Below are 19704 nucleotides of genomic sequence, written 5' to 3'. Positions count from 1 at the left end.
TTCTTGTTTTTCTTGTTTGTGTGTAAATGCCAGCTTTGACCTACCCAGTCTCTACAAACAAATTTCACAATATTTACTGTACACTTTATCTTTCATAAAATTTAAATGCTTTGTTCTGACTTCCTGTTAACTTATTCACACCTACAAGTTAGAACATTTGTAATGCTGACTTAATTCATAGTGTTTATGCACAGGAGAAACTGCCTGATGGAGACTAAGAGTGAAATCCTGGACTCACTGAAGTCAATGGCAAAATTTCCATTGATTTAAATGGGGCCATGATTTTACCTAAAGACTATTCTACATAAATATCTAAATCTAATTTAAAATGACTATGAGATTGCTATGAAAATGGCCAGTTTCCCAAAGCTAAAAATAATTATAAAAATTGAGAGCAAAACTTTTAAACAGAAGTGTGGGGGGGAAGTGGAAGTTGTTTAGGAACTCTTGATATTCAAAAGGCCATAATTCTTCAGTCACAAGAGTGTTCCTATGGCTATTTAAAAATAGATTAAAAATAATCTTGGCTAAAAGGGAAAGTGAAAACAGCAATTATATATAAGTGGGGAAAGGGGAGGTTGATGGGATTGACTATAATGTAGAAATTAAGAAGTGTGGACAACTGAAAAGGGAAGCTAAAGATATTGATAAAATATCTATGGTCAGTCAGGTTAGGGAATTTCTTAATACATTGGGAACAAAAAGAAATCCCAACACTGGGATAAGTCAGTTACTAAACGGAGGTGGTAAAATTGTCAGTGCAGAAGTCTTCAATATCTGTTCTGCATTTGGAATAAAGCTGGATGATGTATCAGTCTCATGACAATGAAATACTTTTTATTAAAGCAATAATTAAGGACATTAAATAGCATTACAGTAACACGCTTTTAAAACAGCAATCTGAATAACTTGCACCAAGGAGTTCTAGAGGAGTTGATTAAAGATTTCGCTGGACAGTTAATGTTTAATAAATTTTGGAAAACTGAGGAACTTCCAGCGCACTGACAAGCCAATGTTTTAAACGGAAAACAGGTTGACCTGGAAAATATATACACTGGTTAGCCTGCCACTGGTCCCAAGCAAAATAATGGAATGGCTGATATCAGACTCTATCAAAGAATTAGAGGACAGTATATAGTTAACATGAGTCAACATGGTTTTATAGAAAATGGCTCTTGTCAAACTAGATATTCTTCAGGACTACAAATCTGGTTCATAAAGGTAACTATGTACTTAGTTTTCTGTAAGGTATTTGGCTTAATGCCACATTACATTATCACTTACATAGCATTATACAAAATCAGTATGATTCATTCAAGGGATTAAAAACAGGCTGATAAATTCCAAAATATAAGTAATGGAAAATAATCAATGAAGGCTCTTTCCAGTGAAGTCCTTTAAGGCCATTCAATATTTTTATCTATGACCTGGAATAAAATTATAAAATATTGCCACACTGGTTGGTGGCATGCTAAGTAATGATGTGGATCGTTTTATAATGTTGATGCATCAAACATTCATTTTAAGACGGTGAAATGCAAAGTTATGCATCTAGTTACAAAGAATGTAGGACACGCTTATCAAATGGGGGGTTGCCCCCATAAGTAGTGACTCTGCAAAGGACTTGGAAGTAATAGGTCTTTTTGCTACACTGCAATTGGTTAACACAATCTTTGGATGTATAAAACAGAGTATCAAGTAGGAGGAGGGAAATATTCCCTCAGTAAGACATAAGTGATACCTCTACTCGAGAACTGTGTTTATTTTTAATGTCACCCCTTCAAATAATGTTGTAAATTTCTTCCAACTTTTTTTTTTAAAGGTTTGGAAAACTCCTAAACAGCTGTGGAGAGCTCAGTTCCTGTAGTTTATCAGAAAAGAAAATTTAAGAGGCTACCTGATCAGTCTATGAGTACCTACATTGGCAGAAATTACCTGATTTCAGGGAATTCTTTGAACTTGCAGACCAACATCATGAGATCCAGTTGTTGGAAGATAAAGTTTTTTAAAAATTCAAATGGCAAACAAGATGTAACTTTTTGTCAGGAAGGGTAATTAACCATTGGGACAAATGACCAAGGGACGTGGCTAATACATCACTTGGGAGTGTTTACGATTGGATGTCTTTCTGAAAGATGCTGTAGCTCAATCACCAGTTTTTGCATTTGATGTTGCTCATTTACGTTGCAAAGACGAATAATTTTGTCAGTTGCAGGAATTACTGGGTGAAATTCTATCGTCTGTGTTATGCAGGAGATTAGAAGATTATCAAGGCAGATCCTTCTAGCCTTAAAACCAACGACTTGTTTTCTGGAAGGATTGTGAGACTCACAGGCAGGTGGCCAGCAATAGGAGCAGATTTCAACTGGGTTAGAGGTAGAGTAATCATAGCTGCACTGGTATGCTTTGGGGATGCTTTTGGCACAGTTATTGCTGGTGGCTTGCCCGATTGGAAAGCTGTCTAGATCACCCACACCTCTAGATAATGTGCTTAGTTTGCATATGGCAGAGGACAGAGCTACATGTCCTCTGTAAATGGCTGACACTTGAGTCCACGTTGTCTTACTAGTTCACCTAGTGGCTGCATGTAGATGTTGAACGGACCAAAAAGAGAATTGAGCCTTTGTGTGTGTCTTCACAAGTGAGGGATATAGCGACAGATGCTCAGTTTCCCATCACTATTGCTTGGGTGCATCCTTCCCTGAGGCACTTAAACCATTTTAGCATGTTACCATGGACTCCTTCTACCTCTCTCAAGGTAGACAAATGTCAACTGCTGCAGAGAGGCCCAGGAGAATAAGAATGGATGTCTGCCTTCTATTCACTGAAAGGCAGGCATCCCTATAATACCTCAGCAGAGGCCTGGAGAAATTCTTTGTTTCAAGATTTTGTTTTCCACTACGTGCTCAAGTTTCCAACCCTGTCTCTTCATCTGATGCAGAGTGCTAGAAAGGCAAGGAGATCTGTGTGGGCAATGAGGAAGGGACATTTGGGGACAAGTGCATCAATGACCAAGACTCTCATATGATTCACTAGATCCTCTATTCCTTGCCCTGTGGTTAGAATCCTGCTGTCCTTTAGCATGCCTTTTTGATTGAGTCCATGGGTCTTAGACCTTCGGCCTTGATTTGACTACAGTCTAGTTGCTTGTCAGAGCTCTTATCACTGCTACAGTGACCTAAGGCTCTGCTCTAGACAGACTTGGGTTTGCTATTAACATCAAATCCGAAGCCCAGGTCCAGGGTGTGACTGGCTGAAGCAGGTTGCACCAGAGGACCTGTGCAAGAGAGGTAAGTGAGAAGGTTCAGGGTTTTAGCTCTGTGGCAATAACATGAATGTCGAAATGTATGTCACTCCCATTGCCAGCCAAATACCTGAGAGCTCCTTTTGGAACGGTGTAGTCTTTGGTCTGTCACCAAAGAGCATCAGATCAGTTCGTTTTGGCTTATGGTGGGTGCTTCTGGGGCCAGAAGGGCTCAGCTCTGGCCTGGTGGGGCCAGAAAATTCCCTTCCCTGAGCGGAGCGTATATCCGGCGTCAGCTGTGTCCTTTCCCGCACTGAGGGACTCCCGGCAGCAGGGTGAGGGGACACAGGTGGCGCCGCCCTTCCTTCCCCCTCTCTCCGGGACACGGGGGTTGGCCGGCGGGGCAGCGTCAGGGGTTCCCCAGGACGCCGGGCAGGGCAGCCGGGCAGCCTGTTGCACGCACGTCCCGCCAGGGGGACGGAGAGGAGCGGGGCTCTGCCGCCTGCGCCTGTGACAGTGGGAGTGACCGCCGCCGCCTCCGCCGCTCTGCCTTCCCCCGCCTGCGGGGCCGCTTATAACCCCCCTCGCCGCCCCACGTCTCTTTCCGACTGCGCTCAGGGAGCCGCGGGCGGGCGGCGGCGCGGCAGCTTGCAGAGACCCCGGCCCGGCGGGCCAGGCAGCCATGGGGAGGCAGCTGCTGCTACTCGGCGGGCTCGCCCTGCTGGGCCCCCTGCTCGCCTTCTCCGCGCCGGCGAACGGTGAGTCCCGCGCCGCGCATCCCTCACCTTCCGATCCCGGGCGGTCCAGGGCCCCGCCGCTGTGAGCGAGGCGCTGACCCCTGATGACGGGGCTGGAGGGCCTGAGCCGAGAGGGGCTCCCCTGTAGTAACCAACGCGCGGGATTTGCTGGGGCTGCAGTGAGAGTCACTGGGCAGGATCTCCCTGAGCGCCTGCGGACGAGGGAGCTCTGCCCGCTCGTGCATCCGACACAGCTGCTCAGAACCCTGGCTTCCTTTCCTGCCTTCCCCCTTGTTTCTCCTGACATCGCTCCTAGCGGCTCCAGGACCAGCCGATTTGATAATGACTAGACTTAATCCCCGCCTCTCCCCATAGACAACAGGAGGGCTTGTTTATTTAAGGGACAATGTGGTTAAATTGTGCTTAGCTGTGTTCCCCCACCACTTTAGAGAGACAGCGTGGGGGGGTTGATATCTTTTTACGGGACCCACTGCGGTTGGTGAGAGAAGCTTTGGAGCTACCCAGAGCTCTTCTTCGGGTGTGGGAAAGTTACCCACAGAAGTTGGCCCAGTGGACCCCCCCCCCCCCCCGCCGTCTCCCTAATGTCCTGGAAAAACACAAGGCTGCAAAAACTCTGTAGACAATATCTCCTTAACATTCTGTGGCAGTGGACTGGGGAGTCAGGAGACCTGAATATTCTTTCTGCCTCTGTTACTGACTACTTGTCTAACCTAAATCTTTTAATTTCCCTGAACTTCAGTTTATCTAAGGAAAAGGAGGATAGGATTAAAATTCAAAATAATCCGGAGAACTGGTCTGAAGTAAATAGGATGAAATTCAGTAAGGACACATGCAAAGTACTCCACTTAGAAAGGAACAATCAACTTCACACATACAAAATGGGAAATGACTGCCTAGGCAGGAGTACTAGGGAAAGGGATCTGGGGGTTATAGGGGATCACAAACGAAATATGAGTCAACAATGTAACGCTGTTGGGGGGAAAAAAGCAAACTTCATTCTGGGCTGTATCAGCAGGAATGTTATAAGCAAAACCTGAGAATTCTTCCACTCTAATCTGCATGGATAAGGCCTCAACTGGAAGTATTGTGTCCAGTCCTGGGCACCACATTTCAGGAAAGATGTGGACAGGGGAAAGCAGCAAAAATGATTAAAGGTCTAGTAAACATGACCCATGTGGAAAGATTGAAAAAAATCGATTTGTTTAGTCTGGAGAAGAGAAGACTGGGGAGGAAGATAACAGTATTCAAGTACATAAAAGGTTGTTATAAAAAAGAGCGGGGGTGGCCAATATGTGGCTCCAGAGCTGCATGCAGCTCTTCAGAAGTTAATATGCGGTTTCTTGCATAGGTGCTGACTCCGGGGCTGGAGCTACAGGTGCCAACTTTCCACTGCTCAACCGCAGGCCCTGCCCCCACTCCACCCTTTACCCCAAGGCCCCCGCTCCTTCCTGCCCCCCCCGAACCTGCTGCACCCTTGCTCCTCCCCCCTCCATCCCAGACCTTCCTGTACACTGCGAAACAGCTGATCACAGCAGGGAGGAAGGGGGAGGTGTTGATCGGCAGGGCTGCTGGCGGGCAGGAGGTGCTGGCGGGAGGGCTGCTGATGTTACTGGGGCTCTTTGGCAATGTACATTAGTAAATTCTGGATCCTTCTCAGGCTCAGGTTGGCCACCCCTGAAGAAGAGGGTGAAAAATTGCTCTCCTTATCTCTGAAGATAGGACAAGAAGAAATGGGCTTAAATTGCAGCAAGGGAGGTTTAGGTTGAACATTAGGAAAAATTTCCTAACCATCAAGGTAGTTAAGCACTGGAACAAATTGCCTAGGGAGGCTGTGGCATTTCCATCACTGGAGTCTTTTGAGAACAGGTTAAACAAAACCCTAGCCTCAGTTTTGCCAGAAGATGGGAATGGGCAACAGGAGATGGATCACTTGATGATTACCTGTTCTGTTCATTCCCTGTGAATCACCTGGCATTGGCCATTGTCGGAAGACAGGATACTGGTCTAGATGGACCTTTGGTCTGACCCAGTATGGCCGTTCTTATGTTCTATACACCTATCCGGAATGGTCTAGTTGTTACTTAGCCCTGCCTTGAGTGAAGGGGTCTGGATTAGATGACCTATTGAGGTCCTTCCAGTCCTACACTTTTATTATTATATAAAATGGGAATAATGTTGCTTAACTGCCTTGTTAAAGGGTTTTCAGATCTACAGATCTTGCAGCTTGGCCAATAAAGACAGACTAATCAGTTCCACTTTCTAGTTCTCCAGCATCAATGCTACCCTATCTGAGTTGCAAACACTATAACAGAACCTTTAAATAAAAAAAAACCCAGTTTTCATTGACAGAAAATAAATGACCATTGCTAGTAGCAAATGTTTTTCCATTGATACTGTGCCTCTATGTGGATGATCCTGCATCAAATTGTCAGTTGCGAATATGGCAATAGGAGTACTTAACCAATTCTTGTCATCAATGAAAATTTGATACATGGAGGTGCGCGTGTGTGTATGTTTTGTCTGTTTGAAAAGCTTTTATTATGGATTTAGATCTCATTTTACCTTGAGGTTTAAACATTTAGTTCATACACTTTAGGTTAAATTTACTGTTTTAGGATACGATTGGGTAGAGTTTTAGTTTTTAGGATGATCTGCTTTAGCAGTTTTCTGTGTATTTCTGTCATCATAGTACGATGGTGATAGGAATAAATGCTATTTTTAAAGATTGCCACTGAATGGTGTAAACCTAAAAGAAATTTAGTTAAAATCTATGCCAAGTAATGCCAGTATAAAAATATTGTTGAATGTTGCTTTTCACTGTACAGAAACAGTAAATGTGTGTCCCTGTAACTCACTCCAAAAAAGATATAAATTATGTAACAGTTTGACGGTTAAAGGGCATTCATGGAGTAGAATAATGTATAATTCTTATGTATTGTATCTTATAAAAAGAATTATAATGCTACATTTTACAGAATTAAAAAGGTAGTTATCAAGTTACATGGAAAAACATTAGCCTTTTTGTCCCACTAAACAGAAATCATTAAATGGTTACCATTTCTCAGAAGGTTTACTGTTACAAAAGCAATCCTCTTTCTTCTGTCATACAGAACTATATTTCACCCAAACCTTTGAACTTCCTTATTTTGTTTGTGTACACTACTAAATTGCCAAAGAATTAGTTACATACACATTGAATATGCTAATCAATGCAATAATACCGTGGGGGCTGGAAAAAGGGCTTAGAGCCTTTCACCAAGAGGCCACAGGTATGAATGCAGCTATAGGCAATAGTGATCAAAAGTCACTCTTGAGGAGCTGATGATTGTTCAGTCACCTGTGTAAAATGAGGTAGTTATTTGCCACCGTGTTCAGGTTTCCACATCACAAAAGCGGTATTACAGCTAGCATAGATTCTGAATTCCTTAGGGTGTGGTTTTTGCTTTTGTCTATAAAGTGCCATGCACATTTATGGCACTATATAAATAGCTTACAAATTTGTTCTGAAAGTCACAAGGTGGGTGAAGTAGTATCTTTTACTGGGCCAACCTCTGTTGATGCTTTTGAGCTGCACAGAGCTCTTCTTCAGATTCTGGCAGTCAGGCCAAGACATTAATCTACTGGAGACTGAATTACCCTTCCATCTTTGGAGAAGGATCTGTTCTGAACAGGTTATAAGTATACTGGTGTGGCAAAGTGGGGAAGTTTGTACTGCTTGTGATGCACTTGTTCTGTGGATGAACTGGATCGATTTCCAATGCTGCAAATACAATGCTTTCATAAAAAAGGAAGTTAACTTGAAAAAAAAATGCATAAATATACCTAAATGTAGTCAGTCCAGAGAATTGGTGGAAAGATTTCAAGAACTTAACTTTGATATAGCTGAAAAGGTAATTCTTAAATGTTTAACTGAAAACTTTTGTTCAAAGGATGATTTTAAGCAAGGCTCTTCAGCAGTAAGAAACAAGTTTAAAAATGAGAGTTTTTGCTATTTTATCAGATAAATAAGTGAAAAACTTAGAAAAATTAAATTGTTTTATACTTTTCAGATATATCCATCTGCTTCCCTCTAAAAACTTTGTCTGTTATGGAGTCTTGAAAATTAACTTGCCAAGGGCAAGTAGGTTTTTAGTGTGTTTGATGGATATTAGTTTTTTCATAATTAACTACTACAATATAGGGTGAGCAAGTAGATGTGTCTGGGGAAGTACTTTTTCAAGGTGGTTTGAAAAGCATTAGTGTTAGGGGTAGAAAGGCATCTTCCTTCCCTGCTGAGTGTCAATAATGATAGTGATTTTGAGTCTTCCAACTTTTGTCTCCTTTTTATGGTTTTTACCTTTTCTTGTCTTGTTCTTCTTCTCATATGGCCGTACTCAAATAGTAGCACTTCAGACCTGGAGATGGCTTTAAAGAGAAAATCACAAAGATAACACAGTCAGAGTCAGTTTCTGTTTTGCAGACAGCTCCATGTGTAAAGATCTGCTTTGATGAGCAGGGGGTTGGACTAGATGACCTCCTGAGGTCCCTTCCAACCCTGATATTCTATGATGTGGCTTTTATTTTTGTTTTTTGTTGCTCCCCCCAAGATGGAATAAAAAACTGAGGCTATGTCTACACTACGCAGCTTTTAGTGACACGGCAGTGTAGCTGCTGTTTGTCGGCAGGAGAAAGGTCTCCTGCCAACAAAGAAGTTCCACCCCCGCAAGAGAGCGCTTCTGCTGGCAATGCTCTGTTCACACTTTTCATCAGTAACACTTTTTTTTTTTTTTGGGGGGGGGGGGGGGGTCTGGGGGGGAGGGGTTGTTTAAGACCCCTGAGCGACAGAAGTTTTTCTGACAAAGTTCTTGTGTAGACAAAGGCTGATATACTAATCAGGAGGGCCAGCAATATTTGCTAGACCCATCATATTGCACTTTATGGAATACAGTGCAATGTGTGTTTTAGAAAAATAAACACAAAGGATTCTGAGAACACTTATTTGAGCCCTGTACATCTCTTCAGCAGATCCCAATTTGAGAACCTGTGCCAAGATCACAGGCAACTAGAAATATCATACTGATACTAAGCTTTATTTACTTACAAAAGTCCTTATTAGAAGCAGAGGAATAACCGTATAAACCGGTGTTTCAGCTGCACAGCAGCTAGAGCAAGATGGAATGTTTCATCCTGCTCTTTCTCAGCTGCCAGCAAACTTTTCTAATTCCATTGTCGAAACATTTTATTATATGCTAGCAGTCCTGTCATATTAGCAAGGATAATATCACAGACAGTCATGATCATCAAGGGATTGTGACCTCTTCCAAAGAATTGGATAAGAGCTTAGAGAAAGCAGGGATAATTATTTCAGTGATATAATGCCATGACTGTAACTATTGAAAGATTTGAATTCTCTTCCAAGATTATTTGTATTATTAAGAATAGTGAAATAAAATATGATCAAATAAATATAAATCATGTAACTTTCCATTTTTCAAACTCATTGCCTAAGGCAGTGGTTCTCAAACTTTTGTATTGGTGATCCCTTTCACACAGCAAGCTTCTGAGTGCAACCCCTCCCCCCTTAAATATAAAAAAAGTTTTTAATTTATCGCTATTATAAATGCTGGAGGCGAAGCAGGGTTTGGGGGTGGAGGCTGACAGCTCGTGACCCCCACGTAATAAACTTGTGGCCCCCTGAGGGGCCTCAGGTATGTGATAGGATAGGAAACTAGCGTAGCTATGGATATTTATAGTAGTTTTCAAATGGTTTCAGTACAACTACTGTATTCTTGGTAGCTTTGCTGTGATATCTCATTGTGTCTGATATCCCACTGCCTATGCAGAGTTCTTTGTTTCCTGTGATCCTGCGAAGGCCTCATGCTTCAGATCAGGGTTCATCAGTCTTTTTTTTTTTATTATTATGACATGTAAGAGCTTTCATTCTCCCCTCCCCCTTTCCTTTTGCTGACACAAGCCTCAGAAATCTTCTGAATAGCTTCAATTTTCTGCAAAGGCCTCATGCTTCAGGTCAGGGTTCAGCAGAATCATTTTTTTTATTCTGACATCATGTAAGAGCTTTTATCCCCCCCCACCCCCTTTTGCTGACACAAGCCTCAGAAATCTTCTGAATGTCCTCACTTTTCTACTTGAGCACTACTGCTTTTAAAGGTTTCAGAGTAGCAGCCTTGTTAGTCTGTATCCGCAAAAAGAACAGGAGTACTTGTGGCACCTTAGAAACTAACAAATTTATTAGAGCATAAGCTTTTGTGGGCTACAACTCACTTCATCAGATGCATAGAATGGAACATATAATAAGAAGATATATAGATAGATATACTGTGACAAAGCTCTGTCCTTGCCTCCGTGGGTCCTGCGTTTCCTGGCAGATTTCGCTAGCCTCAGAGGCTCACTGTGACCCTCCACGTAACCCATCTCTCTCTAGAGACCAGGGTCACAGTCTACTGAGCCATTTTCATCATAAGCCAGCGAGGGAGGTGAGGAGAAGTTATCCTTCCTTGCGCAGTCTCTGTTGTCTCCCAGTCTCAGTGATTAATCAGGGGGCAAAGGTGAGGGGGGGGAACCCAGGCCCACCCTCTACTCTGGGCTCCAGCCCAGGGACCCTAATAGTATCAGCTATGGTAGCTGACCTTTTAGAACCATGACATGTACAATTCCCTGGGCTACTTCCCCCACAGCAGCCCTCACTACCTCAAGCTCCACTTCACCCTTACCTCAGGGCCTCCTTCCTTGTGCCTGATATTGTGTGTACTACTCAGTCTCTCCAACAGCGCAACTTCCTCCCACAGCTCCTGACATGCACACCCACCTGACTAACTGGGAGGCTTTTAAATAGTTTCAGCCTGCCCATGATTGGCTTCAGGTGTCCCAATCAACCTAGCAGTCTCCCTGCCTTCTGGAAAGTTCTTAATTGGCCCCAGGTGTCTTAATTGACCTGGAGCAGCTGCCATTTCACTTATCCTGGTACCAAGGATTTGTTTAGCCTGGAGCTACTATATCTATCTCCCACTACTTTTCCATAGCCATCTGGCCTTGCCCCGTCACAATACATACAGATAAGCTGGAAGTTGCCATACAAACTGTGAGAGGCTAATTAGTTAAGATGAGCTATTATCAGCAGGAGAAAAAAAACTTTTGTAGTGATAATCAAGATGGCCCATTTAGACAGTTGACAAGAAGGTGTGAGGATACTTAACTTAGGGAAATGGATTCAATATGTGTAATGACCAGCCACTCCCAGTCTCTATTCAAACCCAAGTTAATGGGTTATTTAAAATAAATGCAGACATGAAACTTCTTCTACCCTGAACTTCCAATTTTCCTTTTTATCTTGTACAGCACCATGCACATTGTCGGGGCTTAACAAATTATCACTGTAACGCTTTCGCTAGGTGGTGTCGGCAGCAATAAAGGCAATGTTCAATATCTCTGAGATTTTCTCAGCATTACAGAACAGAACCGACTAGAGATCCACCCCAGAAGTTTGGGAAAACTAAACACACCCCTTGGTGCCTCAAAGAAGCCATACTTCCCCACTCACAAGCACTGAGTCTGTGTATAACAAAATACAACTTTTATTAAAATGGAGAGGGATTTCATCACTAATTAGGAAAAATCCTGCAACAATAATTCAAAAGCATTCAAACCATCAGTAAACACTCACACACAGTATCTTGGATGGTAGTATTTTGCCTCAGTTTCCCACCTTGGGGCGTGAAAGTCTGACAGATGAACGTCCCTTTAACAAACCACTCCCCTTTCCCTCTGCTGCACCCAAGTCACAGCTGGTTATCCAAAGTCAGCAAAGTCCCAGAATTCAGGGGTGTATTCATACGGGTTCACCTCCCACCCCTGAAAGGGGGCGCCAAGCAATGCTTCTGCTGCTGTTGGTCCCGCTGCTTGCTGCTGCCTCTGCTGCGGTTCACTGCTGTCATGTTTATCTCTGCTGCTGCATGCTGCTGCCACCTCTACCTCTCGCCACAATGGTACGTTCTTAGGTTCCATCACTTAGCCCCGTTCTCAGTGATTTCACTAGACAGCAGGGAGCCTTGCTACTGCTGCACCTTCTGCACTGTCTTTCACCAGGTCTATAGTTCAGACTCCTGGACCTGCTTAGCAGTGATTTCAGCTTTGGCAATCACTGGGCAGAAACAAGAACTCTCAATTAAGTCAGATCAGCTCAAGGGAGGGTCAGTTGATCTCTAGGACACTTTAAACAGAGTCCACACCACCGAGTAGGAATACCTGTCCTCACCTCCTCTGACTTTCACTTGGATTTGGCATCACTGCCCCCCAGTTAATGAGTGAGGTTAAATTTAGAGTGACCCCCCCCCCCACACACACACAGTAAAGCAACATTCTGTACAGTTCTGCTACCTTTTAGTCGTACTGTTAAGATAGGAACATTTTATTACATGTGTGCTCAAGACAAAAATGTCTTTCCTATAGCAGACGTCAGTGCAGAGATTCCCTAACTGTCATTTAAATTCAGGATTGAGACACAGGTCAAAATTCTGTACTAAACACAGTAAAACACATGGAGGTGTTATTCACTGCTCTGTTGATAAGGTTGAGTTGAGTTTTGCACTTAAAGAAGGAATTAAACCTCTTTGTATGAAGAATACATTGTCGTTTCCCCCAAATTAGAGTACTTTTTGAGTACAGAATTAATTTTCTGAAAATGAACAAGTAATTAGAGTTAAAATTAATTTTAAAATGGATCCTTAAAGAAAAGTGATCTGTCTCACCTTTTTTTTGTCCTGAATGATACAGCCAATGCAATCTGTTTGTAGACTCTTAAAACTTTCCATGTAGTTAAAATTCATTTAAATCTTGTACATAAGCTACATAAATTAGCTAAGCTATTAACAATTGTATTTAATTGTAATCGTTATATAAATTGTAGGCAAGTTCAATTGTTCAGGTCAACTCTTAACTACAGACATCATGACATCAGAGGTAACTCAATCAATCATCACCCATCCTCCACTGGTAATTTCCATGCTACAGTTCTATTGGTTGCAATGAATCAGTAGTGTGAAAGAGATTGGACTCATGTTGAGACTTCTCATTGGTAGATGAATAAGCCCCAGCTGTCACTGCTTGTTAAAGGTTCTGCAGCCACATGTTAGCTTGGACATCAATGGATGAAAAACTGTCCATAGACTTCAGAGTAGCAGCCGTGTTAATCTGTGTCCGCAAAAAAAAAAAAAAAAAAGGAGTACTTGTGGCACCTTAGAGACTAACAAATTTATTTGAGCACAAGCTTTCGTGAGCTACAGTTCACTTCATCTTGACTTCTCTATGGAGTCCTTTAAAGTGCAGAGACATTAGGACTTGAGTTTGTCCTCTACCCCAGGTTCCCACTCCACATAGCACTGGTCTGGCTAATTCAGCCCCCTTCACCAAACACAGCTCTTCTTTTCCTCTTCCCTCCATCAAGCTCCCACACATTGCTGCTCCCCACATTCCCACTCAGCTCACACGCAGCCATAGCTCTCCTTCCCCGGGCTCTACGTGCTGCTGTTTGCTGATGTTGAGGGAGGTGAGAAGGACAGTGAGGTGGGGTTTAAGGGCCAGATTAACCAATACTCTGTGCTGCTCTGGTGATGCAAAGCAGCTGTAAATCCAGTTTAACTAGCCAGTGTGTTTGTGAAACAGGAAAGAAAAAAAATTGTTGCACTGATAACAGTGGAATTGAAGTCCTCTATCCACAGAGCAGGTGTGCAGTGCAGATACCAGAAGCGTCTTCACACTCTTTCACAATACGTCCCTCAACCCTGACCTGGAAGAATAATCTCTAGGGAAGAGAAGTTTAATTCTTGTCCTGTCTATTGCAGCCAGTACCCAGGGGTGTCATTTGTGACAGAAGTTAAGTACAGGACTGAAATCACCTGTGTGTTTCACATGGGCCTCGGAACAGTTGTCAGATAGTTAAAATTTACCAGCCTGTGTTGACTGGAACTGGTGAACTTAGAGCAGTTCTTTTTCAAGGCCATCCAGCCACCCTGACTAATCTTTAAAAATAACGTGAAAAGATCCTGAGATGCATCATCCCCTACTCTGATCTCAACCTTCTGTGAGTCTAAAGTGGTCAGCATGTCAGCCTGAGCAGAGTCTATTTCTATTGGTCCTCTCTCCTGCACATCCTGTTTAAAAAGGAGTACTTGTGGCACCTTAGAGACTAACAAATTTATTTTACGAATACAGACTAACACAGCTGCTACTCTGAAACCCATTTTTAAAGAGGCATGTCTGCTTGCCATGTGTTCTCCAGGGACACTTCAGCCCACTCCCCCAGTCCTGTTGGTACCCCCTGCATAGACAGCCATTATTCCTTAGCGGTGGGGCAGTAGCTGAGTCATGCAAAATTTATTAGGGCTTGTCTACATGGGAAAATTGACTGGAATAGCTATTGCAGAATAGCTCCCTGTGTGGACACTCTTAGGCCTGGTCTATACTTAAGTTAAATCAGCATAACTATGCGGCTTAAGGGTATGAAAAATTCACATCCCATGAGCACCGTAGCTATGCCAACTTAATCCCCAGTGTAGATGCGGCTAGGTCAGTGGAAGAATGCTTCAGTTGACCTAGCTACCATTGCTTAGAGAGGTGGATTACCTACAATGACAGAAAAACCCCTTCTGACACTGTAGGAAACACACGCTACATTGCCTCAGCGGCACAGCTGTAGTACAGTGCTATAGAGTAGACATGGCCTTATTCCAAAGAGGATTAAGCTAAATCAGAAAAAGGCCCTCTGAGCATGGGAGCTATTGCACAGTAGCAGTTTTGATCCATTTCCCCTTGTAGACAAGCCCTTAGACGTGTTCAACACATAATACAAAATGGAATCAATAATTTGTTACAAATCTATCCCATTCTGCCAAAGAACCCTCTCCTGATTCCTACTTCCCTGTCAGAGTCACTGAACCATGCTGCAGAATGCCTCCATTATGTTTTAAAAGTGCCCCAGGAGCTTCCCAAATGCACAAAAAGTCTGTGTAAGCCCCATAGCCATTCCCTTATGGTAACAAATACAATTGTAAAATTATTTAAATTGAATTTATGTCGATCTTATGATGAAAACAAGGGTAAAAGTCACTCCGTTGGGATGGGACTACGCAAGGCATGACTTTTTGTCCCATTCCAGTGACAAAGGGAGGGGAAACCGATATGGGGGTGAATGAGACTTTTGCCTTCTCTGGAAGAATATCCTGATCATTTGAAATTTTATAACTGTTTTGGTGGCTGGATCCTATTTAAACTTAATATTTCAGTGGAAAATACTCTCTTCTGGCTATGCGCTTGTCATTACTATTGCTCCTAATGGGAGTTTTGTGCATGAGTATCAAGGAAACACTAGACCCCTCTGACACAACTGTAGGAAGATTCTGGCAAAGCTAGTCAAAGGGTAACAGGATTTATTAATTGTGTTACTACGGCACCTAGAGGCCCCAACCAAGATCAGGGCCTCATTGAGCGTGGCACATATATATACATACACACCAGCCGCACGCATCAGTCCCTTGTCCTAAAGAGCTTACAATATAAACAGAGAACAGATAAAGGGAGGGGAGAGAGGAAGTATCCAAATCTTAAAGATGGGTAACTGGGGCAAAGAGAGATTAAGCGACTTGTCAAATGTCGTGTAGCTGTAGGCAATCTCTAGCAGCACCAGGAATTGAAAATGGATCTCCAGAGTCCCAGTGCAATGATGTAACCACACCACCATCCTTCCTCTTGATAAATAGTTTTCTAGCTTGCAAATAGTATGCAAATATCTTGCCTACTAATCTTCATGTTTTTTATTTCTCAGACACCACTTCCTGGAATGGCACACACCGGTTAAGAACCTTTGCATCTTATCACAAAGATGACAGCTATGAACATATACCTTTTCAAGACATCGACAGTGATACTGAAAGTGATTCAGAAGTTGGATCAGGATTAAGCAATCTAACTAGAGCCAATCAAACTAAAGCACAAACAAGATTCATCTCTCATGATGCTAAAAGATACCTGACTAGTCAATGGTTGACTCGTTTTGTTCCTTCAGTTTACACTTTAGTGGTTATGCTGAGTCTCCCTCTGAATATTACAGCAATACTTGTGTTCCTGATAAAAATGAAAATTAAAAAGCCAGCTACAGTATACATGCTGAATCTGGCCTCTGCAGATGTATTGTTTGTAAGTGTGCTTCCTTTTAAGATCGCATACCATTTTTCTGGAAACAACTGGGTGTTCGGACCTGAAATGTGTCGGCTCATCACCGCTGCCTTCTACTGTAACATGTACTGTTCGGTACTGCTGATGACTGTTATTAGCATTGATCGTTTCTTAGCCGTGGTGTATCCTATGCAATCTCTCTCATGGCGTACTTTAACGCGTGCCTCGTTGATCTGCTTTACCATATGGCTTATAGCCATAGTTGGTGTTATACCCATTCTCATCACAGAGCAAACTATGAAAATATCTGAGTTAAACATTACAACCTGCCATGATGTGCTAAAAGAATCTGAACTTAAGAGATATTACCATAATTTCTTCACCATTTTCTCTTCCATTTTCTTTTTTGTGCCATTAATAATTTCTTCTGTCTGTTATGTGTGTATTATCCGATGTCTTATCTCTTCTAATATTGTTGCAAAACAAAGTAAGAAGACACGTGCTTTACTCTTGTCTGCCGCTGTTTTCTCTATTTTTATTATTTGTTTTGGACCAACAAATGTCCTTTTATTAATTCATTACTTATCTTTTCCTTACAACCACCAGTTAGAATACATCTATTTTGCCTATCTCCTCTGTGCTTGTATCAGCAGTGTAAGCTGCTGCATTGATCCTTTGATTTATTACTACGCTTCCTCTGAGTGTCAGAGACAGGTTGGCAATCTCTTGTGCTGTAAAGAGAGTTCTGAACCTACCAGTAGTAGCAGCAGTGGTCAGTTAATGGCTAGGACCAGTAGAAGGGATACCTGCTCCAGTAATCAGAGTAACAGTGTCTACAGGAAGTTGCTAACATAATGTTTTTGGATAAATGTACATCATACATTCTTTGAAGATTTTTATACAGCTTCAGTAAAAATACCCTATTGTATCCAAGAATTGCATAACTTGGGGCAGATCTTAACTGAGACATATAGTAGGGTAGATTCATTACAGTAATACATAATTCTAAACACAGCACAGGCGTCTGTGTATTTATATGTATATAGGTGAAATGGGAGGAAGCAATATAAAGAACTTTTATAAAAGCTGTTGGATATTATTTTCAGATAAATCCAAGCAAACCCTTTTAAGATTTGCAGTTCAGTCTCTTGTAAAATTCTGTGAAATATTTCCTGTTTTAGCATTTTAAACCCCCCCCAAAATTGTTTCTATACTTATAAGTGAAATGTATCAAATCATCTCTCCATTATCTTGTGAATGAAATGAAAATGGTTTACCAGCCAAGCTGTTTTTTCAATGTCATTATTTGTAGGTTTAGCTATACAATTAAGTTTTTGAACATCATTGTGCATTTTTGGGGATCTCAAAGTGTGGATACTGCATTTCTCCGTGTTTTACATAGAAGTTTATGAAGTGGATTTTAACAAACAGAAGCCAGTTTTGACAATCGAGCTTGTCAGATAAAAAAGAAAATTCATGGCAGCTAGGACTACCTTTTGTATCATAGTTCTCACATAATATCATTGAACTTGCCATTGGAAAAAAAAACTCTTGTAGGGTTCCTGGTTTAGACCATGCTACCATTAGAGCAAAATTTCCCCAAAAGTCAATGTTAATATGCATCCACAAAAATTGACACTTCAAAATCAGCATTTTCACATGCTATTGCTCTGTCTGCGTGCATTACCATGCATTTGTACTGTCTTTATACCACTTGGCACCTACTGTTTTGCAACTTACAAATGCATTTTTCCTGTATGCAATGTAAGTAGGCCACATCACTTAGAAGTTTGTCCTCTATCCCACATGAGAGCAAGTCTGAGCAGTTTTGAAATAGTTCATGTTAAGTTTGTTATAAATGTTTAGTTCCAGAGCCAGCCTCATCCTGCATGTATAGCATCATTTTACTTTAAAGTGTTACTATGTGCTTATAGCACAAAGTAACAGGACATCTGTTCTGAAAATGAACTGTATAGATAATAGGACTTAACTTGGTTTCTCTTTTCCAATACAGTGACAACAATGAGGTTCATGTAAATTTTGTAACAGCAGATTGTCAATAAACAGCATTAGCTTGCCATATTCAGAGTGAATAAAGTCCCCTGTCCATTACAAAAGAGAGAGAAAGGAAGAAATTTAACTTTCAAGCAGGTACTGTGAAAATGGCAAACTCCTGCCCAAACGTAATTTATTTTACCTTTTTTCCTTTTGTGATGGAGTTAAACTTGTTTGCTGTAAATATTGAGTGCTAGTCCTCTCCTGATTGTTGAGTCTTCCTGTGTTTCCATGCTTGAGGATGGGGATTGCTTCTTCATTTTACCATGTGTTAATCGGACATTTGTTTCAGTATCCTAATACTTTGTTTGATACTGGTTTATTTTTAGAAATTCAGAAGAGTCTGTGTAGTCAGTTTCAGTAGGTGAAGAAGTACACGCTGAAAGGAAAGGAAATGTATTTTGGAAATAGCTTGTCATCATAATGGGAATTCTGTTTTCTTCCTTTCAGTCTGTCTTTGGGTAAAAATCACATGAAACTAGACATTTCCTTAAACACCACCAATTCAACTGTATTTTATGAAGCTGCATGCTTTTCTAACTGTAGTTTTACAGACTTAAGTAAAATCTGTAAATATTTAGCATTTTTGTATGTTATTTTATAATTCCCTGGCTTAATCAAGTAGACTAATCCATATTTTATCACTTCATGGAAATCGTAATATAATACAGGACATAACTGTTTAATTTTTTTAATACTTTGGAACTTCAGTTACTTTGAACTAATAATAAACATGTAAACTTCCTCTGATGTGTGTGATTGACTCCACAGTGCAACTAAGATTTCTATACTGGAGTCCAACCATGCATTCTTTGAGCACTGAAAACTCCTTCTGACATCTGTGAGAGTTTTGGGTGTGCAAGGAATGTGGGATTGGACCCTTTATGGGTTTCCCAAATACAAACATTGCAGAACAATCCTTTGGCGTTTCCTCAGCCCAGATGTGTCTTTGTACAATGGATCTACTACATGTAGTGAAATTCTATCCTTATAGGATGATACTGCACCTACAATCACATTTTTTTATTAGAGTTACATAATGTCATGGGTTCCAGTCCCAAACCAATTTCTGGATATTTTAACTAACATTAGCATGTTCAAGGATTTATTTTAACAAAACTGACGTGCCCATCCCACACATGACGTGCTCTTACATGGTGGTTTCACAATAAAAACATCACAGAGTGGAATAAGTACACATCAGCAAATAAAATAAAACAGCTCCACAGCAGGCATAATAATTAGGGCTGTCAAGCGCAGTTAACTCATGCGATTAACTAAAAAAATTAATTGTGATTAATCTCAGTTTTAATAGCACTGTTAATGGAATATCAATTGAAATTTTAAAAATATTTTGGATGTTTTTCTACACTTTCATATATATTGTATTCTGTGTTGTATTGAAATCAAAATGTATATTATTTATTACAAATATTTGCACTGTAAAAATGGTAAACAAAAGAAATAGTATTTTTCAGTTCA

General features: G+C 41.4%; 1 protein-coding gene across 1 annotated transcript; it reads left to right on the top strand.

Annotated features, from left to right (window-relative positions):
* Window positions 1-3757: 3757 nt before the first annotated feature.
* Window positions 3758-18967, top strand: F2R (coagulation factor II thrombin receptor). Its single transcript, XM_007064517.4, has 2 exons — window positions 3758-4002; window positions 15818-18967. The coding sequence occupies exons 1-2, from the start codon at window positions 3927-3929 to the stop codon at window positions 17020-17022; spliced, it is 1281 nt and encodes a 426-aa protein (XP_007064579.3). The 5' UTR covers window positions 3758-3926; the 3' UTR covers window positions 17023-18967.
* Window positions 18968-19704: the final 737 nt, after the last annotated feature.

The sequence above is a fragment of the Chelonia mydas genome, chromosome 5 (assembly GCF_015237465.2).
Source record: "Chelonia mydas isolate rCheMyd1 chromosome 5, rCheMyd1.pri.v2, whole genome shotgun sequence".
Taxonomy (NCBI): Eukaryota; Metazoa; Chordata; order Testudines; family Cheloniidae; genus Chelonia; species Chelonia mydas.
The sequence above is the reverse complement of the archived record's forward strand: the minus strand, read 5'-3'. Positions and strand labels throughout refer to the sequence as shown.

What these genes read in the sequence shown, in the direction of transcription:
- F2R (XM_007064517.4), top strand. Translation starts at nt 3,927, where the DNA reads ATGGGGAGGCAGCTGCTGCTACTCGGCGGGCTCGCCCTGCTGGGCCCC. An exon ending in CTTCTCCGCGCCGGCGAACG is followed by an intron (nt 4,003 to 15,817) that starts GTGAGTCCCGCG and finishes TTTATTTCTCAG; the next exon opens with ACACCACTTCCTGGAATGGC.